The sequence below is a fragment of the Hemitrygon akajei genome, chromosome 10 (genome assembly GCF_048418815.1).
Source record: "Hemitrygon akajei chromosome 10, sHemAka1.3, whole genome shotgun sequence".
In the NCBI taxonomy this organism is placed as follows: Eukaryota; Metazoa; Chordata; class Chondrichthyes; order Myliobatiformes; family Dasyatidae; genus Hemitrygon; species Hemitrygon akajei.
The window spans coordinates 151,918,033-151,932,684 of record NC_133133.1 but is presented as its reverse complement, the minus strand read 5'-3'; the positions used below and the strand labels follow the sequence as shown (position 1 = coordinate 151,932,684).

The following is a 14,652-nucleotide window of genomic DNA, read 5'->3' as shown; positions in this document are numbered from 1 at the left end:
CCATGAAAGTGGCATCGCAGCTAGATAGGTTGGTAAAGAAAGCTTTTGTTATATTGGCGTTTATAAATCAAAGTACTGAGTACAGTAGTTGGGGGTTATGCTGAAGTTGTGTAAGATGTTGGTGAGGCCTAATTTAGAGTATTGTGTGCAGTTCTGGTCACCTAACTACAGGAAAGAGGTCAATAAGCTTGATAGAGTGCAGAGAAAAATTACACTGATGTTGCGGGGACATGAGGACCTGAGTTACAGAGACAGGTTGAATAGGTTAGGACTTTATTCCATAGAGTGCAGGAGAGTGAGGGGTGATCTTATAGAGGTAGGGTAAATGCATGCAGGCTTTTCCCACTCTTGTTAAACAATATCAGCAGCAATGACAGATCTGATAATTTAGAGAAATTTCAAGCCTGAAATGAAAAAGCATAACTGACAATTTAATCGGCTTTGCAGCAACAAATACAATACGTCACCAGTTTTTCCTGGACAAGTGACATTTGTATGGTAGAATTATCGCACAAATAAACACTGTGAAACTTGTAGCTCTTCCAGGACAAGTTTCTGGACTCGGCATGAATGCTTGATTTTGATGTGGTAAATTGTCAATACAAAGTGGCGATACAGTGGCTTGTAACTTCCAAACACATTCAGATGCTGCTAACTGAATAAGGAAGAGAGAATTGGAAGTGTATTCTGAAACTGAAGAAACAAACTGAGTGTTGACAAAGCATTTTAAACCCAGTGTGAATAATAACATACCAGAGGATTAAAGGAAGTAAGACAAGGAGGCAGAAATAATGGCACATTCAATTTACATCCGACTAGCGAGAACAGTTGCACATCAAGTGTTGTAGACTAAGAGAAGAGATATAGTGTTAAACATTTAACAGAGTGCAACAACTTCATGACTTTGCCTTTTTCGAAAACTTGTCGTTGACATATTTGTTCAAAAATTTTAACTCGCTTACTCCACCCTATCATTCTCCCAGGGAGATTGTGTGCACTGATCAGGGACAGAAATCTCAGTTCATAACAAAACACATCAGCAAATACTGAGCAAATAGCGATGGGATAAATATTTTGATATTGAATGTACATCAGAATTGGAGAGAGTTAATGTGGTTTAAAAAAAAGTCCTAAAAGTGCTATCCTTTAATTGCATTTTGTTGAGTTGAAAGGTATGTGTAAATGCAACTAAGTGACTTAAATCAAGTTCTAGTCAGTTATCAAAGGCTGAAGTGATACTGGAGCAGAGCCAGCAGGAAGCCAGTTTTACTTCTCTACTAATGATGAATAGCCAATCACGGCAATGGCAGGGCTAGTTCCAGAAAATGCTAGCAGTGGAACAGAAACGTGAAGAAACCTTTATCTGCTTCTTGGTATCCACAGTGAAAACATCACCATACTGATAAATCAAATTATGGAGTACTGGCCATCTGTATATACATTACTGCTATCTGTTATCTCCTCGTTAAGAGTAGAATCAGTATAGAGACATCTGTTTCAGGGAATTATTCAGCATTTGGCTTCAAATCATTCTTTGTAAAATTCCATGTTAGATTTCTTTAAACGTCATTACTTAGCTGATTGTATATGTCTGTATTATGGTATTAGCTGATGGAGGTGGGTGATTTTTCCTCCCAAGCAAAATGCTTGCAGCCAGCTGAATAATCCAAAAGTAATCATAACCACCCACAGCCTGCATGAGTGTTCAGTTTACTGTAATGCTTGTACATTGTTCTCCCGGTTCGTTTGTTGTAGGTGCTAATGCTGATCACTGACCTGCGAAACCATCCTGCTGCAAACCTGATGGCAGAAGGTCATCCTCTGGTCATCAGTGCGGACGATCCGGCTGCCTTCGGAGCCCGTGGCTTATCGTACGACTTCTACGAGGCCTTTATGGGAATAGGAGGTTTGAAAGCTGAGCTGACCACACTGAAGCAGTTGGCTCTGAACTCCATCAAGTGAATACCTTTAATTTCTGTTTATAAGAGAAAGCTTTGTACGTATATCAGAGGTAGATTGTGCTATAGATTCCACTATTTCCTTTTCATCTGGGCTTGCATTAGATCTTGACCCCAGTCCGTTGCTGCCAAAGGTTCTTACAATCAGTGAAGGTATCGGGGTTAAGCAAGGCGTCAGGCTGAGAACCCCGATGGGGCACTGCTATTATGTGAGGAAATGTAGTAACAGATATGGGAGCAGCAATAGCCCACAGACAGTTAATCTCTTCTTGAGGTTAAATATTGGCCAGGTGTTGGTGTGGGATGTTCTCCAGCTCATTATAAAATACATGCATCGAGAAAGCTGTAACTACAGTTGTTGATGGAGCAGCAACCTCGGAAGTGTCTGGCTAGAGTATGTGGTCCCCTCAACTTTACCAGTGAACCAAAAACACACTTTGACTCCTACAACTCCGCAGCTGGCAAAAAACTGCAGGTTATCAGAACCGGAAAATAAAGAAAGTAAGTATGTTACGTTGCACAGAGGAACTGTGATAGGGTGCAATTCAGTTGTCAAAATAAAAGCATTAGGGTTAGGGTTACTAAAACAAAAATGTGTGGCCACATTCTGTGAAGGGTGGTAAATGGAGAAATGAAAGGGTATCTAAAATGCTTAAATTGTTTATCGAGTCCTGAAGCCTTCAGTGTACTCCAGTGGGAAGTAAGGTGTTGTTCTTCAAGCTTGAGTTGGGCATCCTTGGAATTTGACTACAGAGAGCCCATATTTGGAGTGGGATGTGACAGGCAACTGGAAGCTGAGGATCACACATGAAGGTGTTCTGCAAAGTGATTGTCTAACGTGAGACTGCTTTCGTCAGTGTAGAGGAGAACACATCGGAAGTGCTCAAATGACTGCTTCCCGTTGCCTGGCAGTTTAGTTGTCCACACAAATCCCATTTTGATCTTTCCGTTGATGTAGCTGGATGTTTAGTTTCAATTTCTTTCTTTTTTCCATCTCAATATCCCAGTGTAAAAAGTAATTAATATCTTGGCAACTGTGGTTGGTACCATATCAGAGAAATTCCCCTTCATTCCCACCCCTCCCCATTCCTGTAACTGCAAGCGTATTTAATTATCTAATTCTGAAGAGTGCTCCATGACCTGAAATGTTGATTGTTTCTTTCCCCCACAATAAGAGTAATAGATGACAAGCTAAGGAACCTTGGATGTTGGGAGAGCTGCTGAAGAAGGAAATGGAAGTTATTTAAGGTCACTTACCGTAGATTCCGGACTACAGAGCGCACCTGATTTTTAGCCGCTGGCACTAATTTTAGAAATAAAATCATTTTTTTAAATGTAAAGGCCGCACCGGATTTTAGGCCGCACCGGATTTTCGGCCGCAGGTGTCCCACGTTGTAATATGAGATATTTACACAGAAAGATATTACACGTGAGGATTTTTTTAACTTTTAATTAAATCCATATGGTAACAAAAACAAATACATATTGCAAATGCTTTTTTTCGAACCGTGCCCGTACGCGGCTACTTTTAAATATACGTTGCGTATACTTCTTTACTGAACAACATTCCAATATCTCCTAACGACTGGTAAAAAATATATATACTGCAGCCTACCAGGAAAAGTTATTGATACCTTTAACTTAAAAGCAGATTTCGCTCGGATCCAAAGCCGCTCGCGGAATCCGCTCCCCCCCTCCTTTCCGTTTATCGCAAACGGCATTTAAAAGCAGATTTCGCTCAGATCCAAAGCCGCTCCGCCGCTCGACCCCCTCCTTTCCGTTTCATCGCAAACGGCATTTTCCCACAAGACGCCGCGAAACCGGGTGTGTCGTCATAGCATCCCGCGATGTAGTACAGAAAACAAATATAGTTTAAACTAAGAGGGTAGGTAGCACAATGCTTCGAGTGTTTTCCATGTTGATGAGGGTGAGTACAAATGACTGATTTACAATAATTTAATTGTGAAAGTGCGCTTGATTTATCGTACAATTTCATTGGACCTCTGTGAACTACTCATCAATTTTATTGGTCTACTGTTACGAGGCAAAATGTTTACGAGGCGGCATGAAAAAAACTTTGCATTAGCCGCTCCGGATTATTGGCCGCAAAGTTCAAAGCTGTTCAAAATGTGGGAAAAAAGTAGCGGCTTAAAATCCGGAATCTACGGTAATGTATTTATGTGTGGGGCAAGTCATGTTTTTTAATTTGAGTTTTTCAAGGTGGTGACGAAGGTGATTGATGAAGGTAGAGCTGTAGATGTTGTCCACATGGGTTTTTTTTATTGAGGCATTTGACAAGGTCCCTCTAGGGAGGCTCATCCAGTGTATGGGTTCCACAGTGAACTGGCAGTTTGTATTAAGAATTGGCTTACCCATAGGAGACATAGTGTAGTGGTCAATGGTGCTTACTCTGGCTAGAGGTCTGTAACTAGTGGCATTCCACAGAGATCCCTATTGGTACCTCTGCTGTCTGAGATATGTATAAATAACCTGGATGAAAATGTAGAGGGCTGGATTATTAAGTCTGCAGGTGATGCGAAGATTAGTGGTGTTGTGGATAGCTTAGAAGAAGACATCGATCAGTCGCAGATATGGGCAGAGAAATGGCAGATGGAGTTTAACCCTGCCATAAATGAAGTGTTGCACTTTGGGAGATCAAATGTAAAGAGACACTGCATTGCTAGTGGCAAGACCCTTAACAATGCTGACGTGCAGAGGGATTTTGGAGTCCAAGACTATAGCTTCCTTACTATTACTATTCCTTACTATTAGTTATTACGGAGCTATTAGTTGGGTTGTTTGGTCTGGAGTAGCGGCGAATGAGAGAAAAAATCTGATAGAGGTTTATGAGATTATGAGAGATACGGTGTGGACAGCCAATATCATTTTTATTCTGCTTAGAATGGTGATAGGCAAATATGATTGAGGTGTTCAAGAGGCTCTTGATAGGCACATGAAAATGCATGAAATAGAAGGATTGTTTAGGTAGAAGGGATTAGTTTAGGTCTGTTGAACATTTGATTATTACTTTAATTATTTTGGCACAACATCGTTCCATGTTCTATGTTTTAAATGTTGCTCAACCTGCTGAGTGTCTCCAACTTTCTGCCTTTCTTTCTTTTGGACTTCCAACATCTGTAATCTTTCTTTTTAAATTTCTGCTACCTTGTATAGTATTTTGGAAAGAACTGTCAAAGCAACATATCGGCAGTGGTTTAGAGTTACTTGTGAGCTTTTTTGGGGGGGTTCGTGGTGGCAGTCCAATTTCAAATTCTCAGGTTCCACACACAGCATATTGTTCTTTGACCCAAAGAAAGTAAAAGACAGTTGCCTAATGATAAAGGCCAAATAATAGTAGTTACATGTTCTACTTAATTTCCACAATGAGGTTCCATTGAAGTCATGCTGCTGACTAAGGATGGATTTCTGGGATGGGATTCTTTCAGTTTACTCCCAACAGCTTTCCCCAGTCAAATGACCTCTAACTGGGAAAAACAGAGGCAACTATGTTGAGGTAAACCATTCATTGCCACATTATAGAACATTCACACTTAAATACAATCTGCCGGACTTTTGTGGTCCATCGCCACAAGCTGGCCAAAGTTTGGCTACTTACATGCCAGCATTTTATTTGAGTGTTTGTTTAATTATATAAATGGGATGTTGGGAGTTTTTTTAAAAAATAGTTTTATCATGTGGGTTTCAAGATATTTCAACATTGAAAAAGGAATTTTTTTCCTTTTTTCCTGGAAAAAATTTCTAGTTTAACAGACTAACATGCTAGTGGTCTCAGCCTTTGATCTTCCCCTTTTCTGTATGATGTTGAATAGAAATTTCTGTGCATTGTTGCATATGGCTATGCTTTTATTTTATTAAGATTTATTTTGACGACCTGTAAGGGTATTTGTTGTTTTATTTTTCCAGGTATAGTGCTATGTCTGTCGAGATGAAGGTCAAAAGCATTGAACTGTGGCTGACAAAGTGGGATAAGTTTTTGGATGAAGTCCTTAACATGTTCAACAAGGAAGAGCTGTGAGAGGAACTCCGTTTTTAGCAAAATATTTAGCTCCCAGGGAGATTGTGGCCGATTTTTTTTTTCTTCTTTTACAGTGTGGAATAGGTCCTTGTGGCCCTTCAAACTATACCATCCTGCAACCCCTGATTTAACCCTAGCCTAATCACGAGGCAATTTAAAATGACTACATAAACTTCCAATCAGGACATCTTTGGACTGTGGAAGAAAACTGGAGCACCTGGAGGAAACCCACACGGGACGTACAAACTCCTTAAAGGCAGCTGTGGGAATTGTAACCAGGTTGCTGGTACTTAAAAGCATTGTGCTAGGCACTACACTACCATGCTGCCCCGTTGTATCCATTATTAAGTAAATTTTTTTTTATCAAAGTACATAGACCCCATTCACACCTCTGAGATTCATTTTCTTGCGGGCATACTCAATAAGTTTATAGAATAATCACCATAACAAAATTAACAAAAGACTGCCCAACTTGGGTGTTCAACCAGAAGGCAACAAACCATGTAAATAAGAAAAGAAGTAAATAAATATTGAGAACATGAGATGAATGAAAAGTCCTTGAAAGTGAGTCCATAGGTTGTGGGAACACTTCAATGATGTGGTAAGTGAAGTTACCCCTTTGGTTCAAGAGCCTGATGGTTGAGGGGTAATAACTGTTCATGAACCCGGTGATGTCAGTCCTGAGGCTCCTGTACCTGATGGCAGCAGTGAGAAGAGAGCATGTCCTGACTGGTGGTCGCTGATGATGGCTGCTGCTTTCCTGAGACAGCATTTCATGTAGATGTGCTCAATGGTGGGGATGACTTTACCCTTTACCTGTGATGGACTGGGCTGCATCCACTATTTTTTGTAGGATTTTCTGCTAAAAGGCATTGGTGTTTTCATACCAGGCTGTGATGCAGCCAGTCAATATACTCTCCTTTACACATCTGTAGAAGTTTGTCAAAGTTTTAGATGTCATTTTGAATCTCTGCAAAACTCCTAGAAGTAGACGTACTGTACTGCCTTGCTTTCTTCATAATTACACTTTGAGCTGTGCTTAGCCACACAGTCATAATTGTAAAGCGAGTGGAGCAGGGGGCTAAGCACACAGCCTTGTCGTGCACCTGTGCTGATGGAGATCCTGGAGGTGATGTTGTTGTCTATCTGAACTGACTGGGGTCTGCGAGTGAGGAAATTGCACAAGGAGGTATTGAGGCCAAGGTCTTGGAGCTTATTGATGAGTTTTGAGGAGATGATTGTATTGAAAAGGGTTGAGTGAAGAGCCAATGAGACGGCACCTGCTGTGGACCTAATGCTCTGGCAGGCAAATCCGGGCAGATCTAAATCAAATCATCACCAACCTCTCAAAACACTTCAACACCATGGATGTATGTGCAACTGGGCGATCGTCACTGAAGCAGGTCACCATGCCTGCGTGGAAACGAAGCCTGCTTGAAACAGATGGGAACCTTAGTCTGCCAAAGCAAGAGGTGAAAGGTCTCAGTGAACACTCCAGCCAATTGATCACCACAGGCCTTTAGTACTTGGCCTGGTACCACGTCTGGGCAGGATGCTTTTCGTGGGTTCACCCTCCTGAAGGCTGCTCGCATGTCAGCCTCAGAGACTGAAACCATGGGATCATCGGGGGCTGTAAGAGTTTTGTAATAGTTCCTCCCTATTTTGATGGTCAAAGCAAGCGTAGAAGACATTGGGCTCATCTGGAAGCAAAGCCCTACTTTCGCCTCTATCAGCTGATTTAACTTTATAAGAGGTGATGGTATTCAAACCCTGCTGCAACTGTTGAGAATCCTTCGTTGATTCAAATTTAGTCCAGGATTGCCACCGCCCATGAAATGGCTTTCCAGAGGTCTTGTGTGAGCCTCTTGTAACTTTCTTGGTCACTAGACTTGAACGCCGCTGATCTAGCCCTCAACAGATTGTGGATCGCATGGTTCATCTGGGCTTCTAGTTGGGGGAGGCTCCGAATGATTATAGGGGGGCACACACTCTTCCACAGCTGTTTTAATGAAGTCCGTTACAGCTGTGGTGTATTCGTGCAGATCCACAGATGGTCAAAAGTTCAAAGAGCACATACACCCTGAGATTCCTTTTCCTGTGGTATACTTGGCAAATCTATACAATGGTAACTAAACAGGATCAATGAATAACAAACTGGAAATGCAAATATAAATAAATAGCAATAAGTAACAAGCACGAAATAGCAAGATAAGGAGTCCTTAAGGTGAGACCATCGGTTGTGGCAACACTAGAAATAGTATGTGTATAGTTATCTCCTTTTGTTCAGGAGCCTGATGGTTGAGGGGTAATAACTGTTCTGGAACCGACTTGAAGCAGTTCTGTAGCCGCTCCTCTGCCTCCCGCAACCACCTCTTTGTTGTTCTAATCTGTTGAGCTTTGTTGTTTGGCCTCTGCCAAAATGCATTCTGGGCATTCCTCATCTTAGTTTAACTGTGGTATAGTGTGTTGTGACCTTTGGTGCTGCAGGTTATATACTGATGGTAATTGGGCGGGGTTTTCTTCAAACAAGCCTGGGTGAAGTCTCCGACTATGATTTGAAATGCTTTGAGATTGGCTGTTTCTTGTTTGGAGACAGCATCCTGCGACATCTCAAGTGTTTGATCATAGTCGGCTGCTGGTGGTATGTAAACTGTGGCCAGGATTATGGAGGAGAACTCCCTAGGTAAGTAGAACGGATGGCATTTGACCGTTAGGTGTTCAAGGTTGGGGGAACACAAGTTCGACAAAACCGCCACATCGGAGCTCTGCCGAGAGTTTATCATGAAACGCACAACTCCACCTTTTGCCTTTCCCGAATCAACACTTCAGTTCATTTGGTAAAACAAGAAGCCTCCTGGTTTGACCACTGTATCTGATATGCTGGGAGACAGTCCCTCATTTCCCCCTGATACAGCAATCTTGCCCTCAGGTCCTCAGTTTTGTTCTTCAGTGACTGCACATTGACTAACACGATGCTGGGTAAAGGGGGCCTCCCCCCTCTGCTTGGAGACCCCCTGCCCCCCCCCCCCCCATCGCTTCTGGCCATGGCGATGCACCTTTGTCTGCTTAAAGGTGCCATACCTGCCTGGCCCACTGAGACTTTCAGACGATTGTGAAATTTGTAGAGCATCAAGTTGATTTAACAGTACATTGCTCAGAGGGGAAAGAAGGTGCTGCAGATTTCAGTGAGCATAGTATGAATGAAGTATATTTTGAAGTATTGTCAGCCCACAGAACGTCGACATGGTTTACGGTGCCATCACAACCAAATTCTTTACCTCCTACACTCCACTTTTCTAGCACTCCCATACAACTTACGACATGAGCCTGTTTCTGTCTGAATATCTTATTCATTATTGGTAGAGATTCTTTTAATCACTAAGTTATTGTTTTAGGATCTTTATAAAGTTTTTCTGGTAAAGTGGTGCTTTCTGTTTGGGGGAAAAATAATTTTCAAATTTTGCTTGCCACAGCCTATCACTTCCTTTCTCCCTTCCTCTTGCACTCTATACTCTACTCTTCCATTCTCCAAAGCATTTCTCATGACATTAAAAAATGTATAAACTATAAGCTCAAATTTAATTATTGCAACTCAGAGCCCGTACTGTTGGCAACCACATTCTCAGCAACAACGTATCTCTTGTTGAGATGGGGGGGAAAATGGATTAAACTAAAATAACGAAAACAAACTTTTGGTTCTAAGTTGTGCCAGCGTGGGCTGTGGTGGTACAATAGGGATAAAAATAGAAAGTGAAGAGGTTTGGTGTGTTTGTTGATACTGTTGTGGTGCAGTCACAGCAGTTACAAAATCATGGTTTTAATGGCAAATAGAGAATTCAATCTGACTCTGCCTTGTACTGCTATTCAATTTCGAGTTTAATAACATTAGGCCAATTTTACTGGTATAGTTTGTTCAAAGAGAAACATTGTTTGAATTTTATTTACATTTTAGTGTCTGGAACATTACTGTAATACTGTTTACCAATACACAAACTTGTGCACTTCCTTCAATAATATTCACAAAAGGCTTTTTACAGATTGACTACTGTTTGTGCTTCAGGAAAGTCGTATTAGTGAACAAGTAATTGTATGCAAAGTTTATCATTAATTTTCATTAAGCTGTTAATTGTGCCCTGTAAATGTATCTGATATTAAATATGGGCTAAACATTAACTGGCTATGACATGTTAAATGTAATATAGTTGTCAAAAAGTCCGTATCCTTTCATTTACTCCATAAATATTTGTAGAAGGCCATGTACATGACAGCATAGGTTCAGCTTCCTCATCATTTGTATTCAAGCAGAATCTCTGCCATCTGCATGGGTATCTATTCATCCCAGCAGGGTGGGGAGTTATTCATTCAGCTGAATGTAAGGAGCATGATTAAATGACTGCTGAAAAAGGAGCTCTGTAATAGAAGTAATGAAACATTGCTCAAATGGACAGATTTTTTTTGAGTATTCATCGATATGGTAATAGGACTGTTGACAAGGTGAAATGTTATTGCGTGCTTATTAACATGAGCACATGGTGAAATGATTATGTAAGTCTGGCACATGAACATTGTGTCCAACTGCAGTATTGATCAACATATGGTACGTTAGTTTAAAACTGGAAAAACATTTAATTGTGCATTGATGAACTGATTTTGTGCTGATGGTACTATAGACGTGTGGAACAGAAACGCACGAGATGCCGTTCCTGAACCTTTCTCTTCCTTTACCTTTTCCCGAATAAAGCTTTGATTGAGCCGTGCAGCTGGTCTTAAATAACTTTCTTTTTTCCATTTCTGCTTGACTGATGCAGCATTGTTGTGATGTCAGATTGTGAGATTCTCCTTTGCCGCGTGTATAGTATGGTTGAAAGCCGGAAGGCTTTACAATTCAGCACTCATTTATCAGGTGCTAAGCAGCCGGCTCAGTCTCAAGTATGGGAGTCAGAAAACACATGGTCTGTATGAACTAGCAGTGTGCATCTATCTGAACGTGAATCTGGAGGGGAAAGGGGTGTGGCACTCCAGCTACTAAATTTCACTCTCCTCGCTCCTTCCTGATCTCCGCCCTAGACCATCAATCAGTCCTCCACTTTGCCCTTCCTCAATAGTGGCGTACGTTTCTTCCTCATCGCTGCTCTCTACCTTGGGTTGGTAGGCCAATGTGACCTGCCCCTCATGTGTCAGTGAGTGGTGGAATTGATGAGAATGTGCGGAGAATAAACATGGGATTGGTGTAGGAGTATAAATAGGTGTCTGATGGTCAGCACAAAATTGGTGGGCTAAAGGGACCCAGTTTCCTTGCTGTAACTTTCCATTGCTCAAATCCCTTTCCCCAGTTGCTGCCTTTCTACATTGAATGAATGACAACTAATGAACTGTCCTGTAACAAGACAAAAGAAGAAAGAAATGTTAAGCAATGATTTCATTTAGAAAGGGTGTATTGTTTGAGAATGTTTGGGTAAATACAGATCCATATATCACACGTGCTGACTCAATCCATTCTTTCCAAAGTCAAGAATTAAATTTTAGGAATACTGATGCATGATTGCCTGTTTGATTCAATAAAGCAGTACAGCTGAGAATTTCCATGTTAGTTCTCCGGTGACATGGTAGTGTAGTGGTTAGGGCATTGCTTTACAGCACCTGCCACTGTCTGTAATGAGTTGATGTGCTCCCCCTGTAACCATGTGAATTTTGTCTGAGTGCTCTGGTTTCCTCCCATGTTCTAAAGACTTAAGGGTTAGAGTTAGTGAGTTAGATGCAGTTTTGGTGCCAGAAACATTGGTGACACCTGGGGCTGCCCAGCACAATCCTTGCTGATTTGATTTGATGCAAACAATACATTTCACTGTATGTTTTAATGTATGCGTAACAAATAAAGCTAATCTTTAAGAACTCTACCTTCAGTCAGTAGGTAATGTACAGGTGAATTTATAATCTTATTGCTTAAAGTTCAGTAAAATATAACTAAACGCAAATGTCCTGTGCTCCAAAGCCTCACTTATCCAAGCATACCGAACTGCCACCTCCATGACCACGATCAACGTGTTGACATCGTGTAGAGGTTTGTGAGCTTAAAGGACTCCATCAGGCGATGTCAACTCAGGGCCACCCATGGGCTGTCAAAGAGATGCCAGATGATGATTGATCTAATCCTGGCTCCCGATCGGAAAGACTTGCATCTGCTCCTCCTGGGCCATGCCATACGAAACAACAACCAGATTACCAGATACAGCCTGTATTGTGCTGTAGGTTTTCTATGTTTCTACACAGTCATAACCCTTTATTTCCTTCCCAAACCAACTAGAAAATTGATGTACACAAGTTCTTGAAATAATTCTTGGTGAGGGCAGCTAATTTTATATTAATTTCTGTTCTGGGAACTATTTATCATACTGATGCATGATAGTCTATTTGATTCAATAAAACGATATAATGGAGATTTTCCATGCTAGCTCTTTGGTGATTTTAAGATGTTTTTTGTAACCATGTATGTCTGAAATAGGATTCAGGATCTCTAGGTGTATATACAAAACAATGAATAAAGTAGAACAGTTTTTATTTCTATTTGCTCATTCTTTGAGAAGTTGGTGCAACTGATGAAGTTTTTTTTCGCATCTCTCTTCAATTGTTCTCAAAAGTAGAGTTAAAAGTGCTCTCCTGGTGCTGTGGAACAGGAAGTTGAAGTTAAATCAAATGACGATGAGTTACATTCAAGGCCAGATAGTGTGTAGTTTGGAAGGAACCTGCAGGCAGTGGTGCTTCCATTGCCTGTTCCCCAGCCCTGGGTGGTTCCCGTTGAGTGGACTAGGCAACTAACTACAGTTTGTTTTGTGAATGGTATACATTGCAGCCATCTTGCACCAGTAAAATTTTTTTTAGGGTGATGAATGGGGGTACCATTTCAGTAAGCAACTTTTTTTCTGAATGGTGTTGAAGTTTTTAGATGTTAGAGCTAAGGTTATCCAGGCATGTGAAGAGTATTTTTTCACACACCTTTCCTTAATGTGAAGAGTATTCCTTCACACTCCTTTCCACACCTTTATAAAAGGTGGGAAGGCTAGAGGTGACAGATGTTGAGTTGCCTGGTCCAGGACATCTGATCTCTGACTTACTCTTGTAGTCACTCCATAGAATTTCAGGGCAATGATGGCCACCAACCTCCCAGGATGTGTCAATGACTGGTATGTTGCCTTGGTCTTGATGTATGTGAGCATAGCCTTCATTTCTTGAGAACACTGTACATCCTCACTTCTGCAACAACTGAAGGAACATCTTTTACGGATTGGCAGAAGATGATTGGCCATGGATATTTACCTGAGAGATTTCTGGAATTGGATGATTGACGTCCATCAATCACAATTAACTTTATGCAATGTATGACTCCAACTATTGGCATACCTTCTCTTTGATGTACATAATCTTCAACTCTAACAAGGCTGTTTAATGTCACACTTGGTCAAGTGCAATTTGATGTCATGGGTGATCACTCTCATCTTGTCTTTGGAATAGCTTTTATCTCATATTGTAGGAAAGATGCTAAAGATTTACAACAAAAAGAATCCACTTTTCTCCTGGCCTCCAAAAAATCCTACAAAGTACCAAAATTAAATATGTGTTCACTCATTCGAACTACTTGCTAAACCTCAGACACAAAATGCTGAAGGAACTCAGCAGGCCAGGTAGCATCTATGGAAAAGAGTTACAGTTGACATTTCGGGCCGACACCCTTTGGCAGGACTGTACTCTTTGCCATAGATGCTGCCTGGTCTGCTGAGTTCCTCCAGCTTTTTGTGTGTGTTGCTTGGACTTTCAGCATCTGATACATTTTCTCTTGTTTGTATTTGCTCAACCTGTCAATTTTCTTTTTGCCTATCAGGGAAGCCTCTTTCTCCAGCTTCTACTTAGAAATTGTTCTGAAACTGTTGATGTCACTAAACATTTCATTTTGACCTTCACCAGGTCAAGCATGAACCTCGAGCTTCAAAGGCAAGACAGAGAGAATTGGAAATTAACCCCTTTCACTTTTGACTTCCCAGCTGAAAGAAAAGATTTGCTATACTGTAATTCCCCTTTACAAAATAGCCCATAAATGAGGTTACATTACATCAACCTTTTCCATTTAAGGCAATACATAAAAAATCATTGGGATGTCACCTTTGAGCTATTACCAATGTTCACCTTTCTGTGCATTCCTGCAATTTTCCAAGTCTGAGCTGATGGGCAAAGCTTTAAAATATGAAAACTGTTTCCCACCAATTCCTAAACAAGCAGGTTAACAATGCTTCCATGTTAGAGAAATCTATATTTATTGGCCTGATCCAAAATCAATTTGACACTTTTATCTTGGGTATAATGATTGACTGAAATACACCAAATGTTTCTACTTGGCAATGAAACTATGAATCTCTATGTACTTTTATATGCTTTTAAATTGTGTGTACAATGATCCAAATTAAAATCAAAAACCCTCAGAGGCTTGAAATCTGATATATATATTATATATATATATATATATATATATCTCTTTAGAATAAAACAAAGCATGCTGGAAATATTCAGCAGGTCAGATAGCATCTGGAAAAGAGAAACACAATGCATCAGGTCAAAGACCCTTTGTCAGAATTGAAGGTAACACTTTCCACAGACTTACTGAATTTT

The 14,652-nt window shown here is 40.8% G+C and overlaps 1 protein-coding gene across 1 annotated transcript in view; it reads left to right on the top strand.

Moving 5' to 3' along the window:
* Positions 1-10,753, top strand: part of ada2a (adenosine deaminase 2a) — a 72,301-nt gene extending 61,548 nt beyond the window's left edge. Inside the window, exons 8-9 of the mRNA XM_073059402.1 lie at positions 1,756-1,958; positions 5,883-10,753. Coding sequence (XP_072915503.1) covers positions 1,756-1,958; positions 5,883-5,994 — 315 coding nt within the window. The 3' untranslated portion in view covers positions 5,995-10,753. The remainder of the gene's footprint in view (positions 1-1,755; positions 1,959-5,882) is intronic.
* The last annotated feature ends 3,899 nt before the right edge of the window (positions 10,754-14,652 follow it).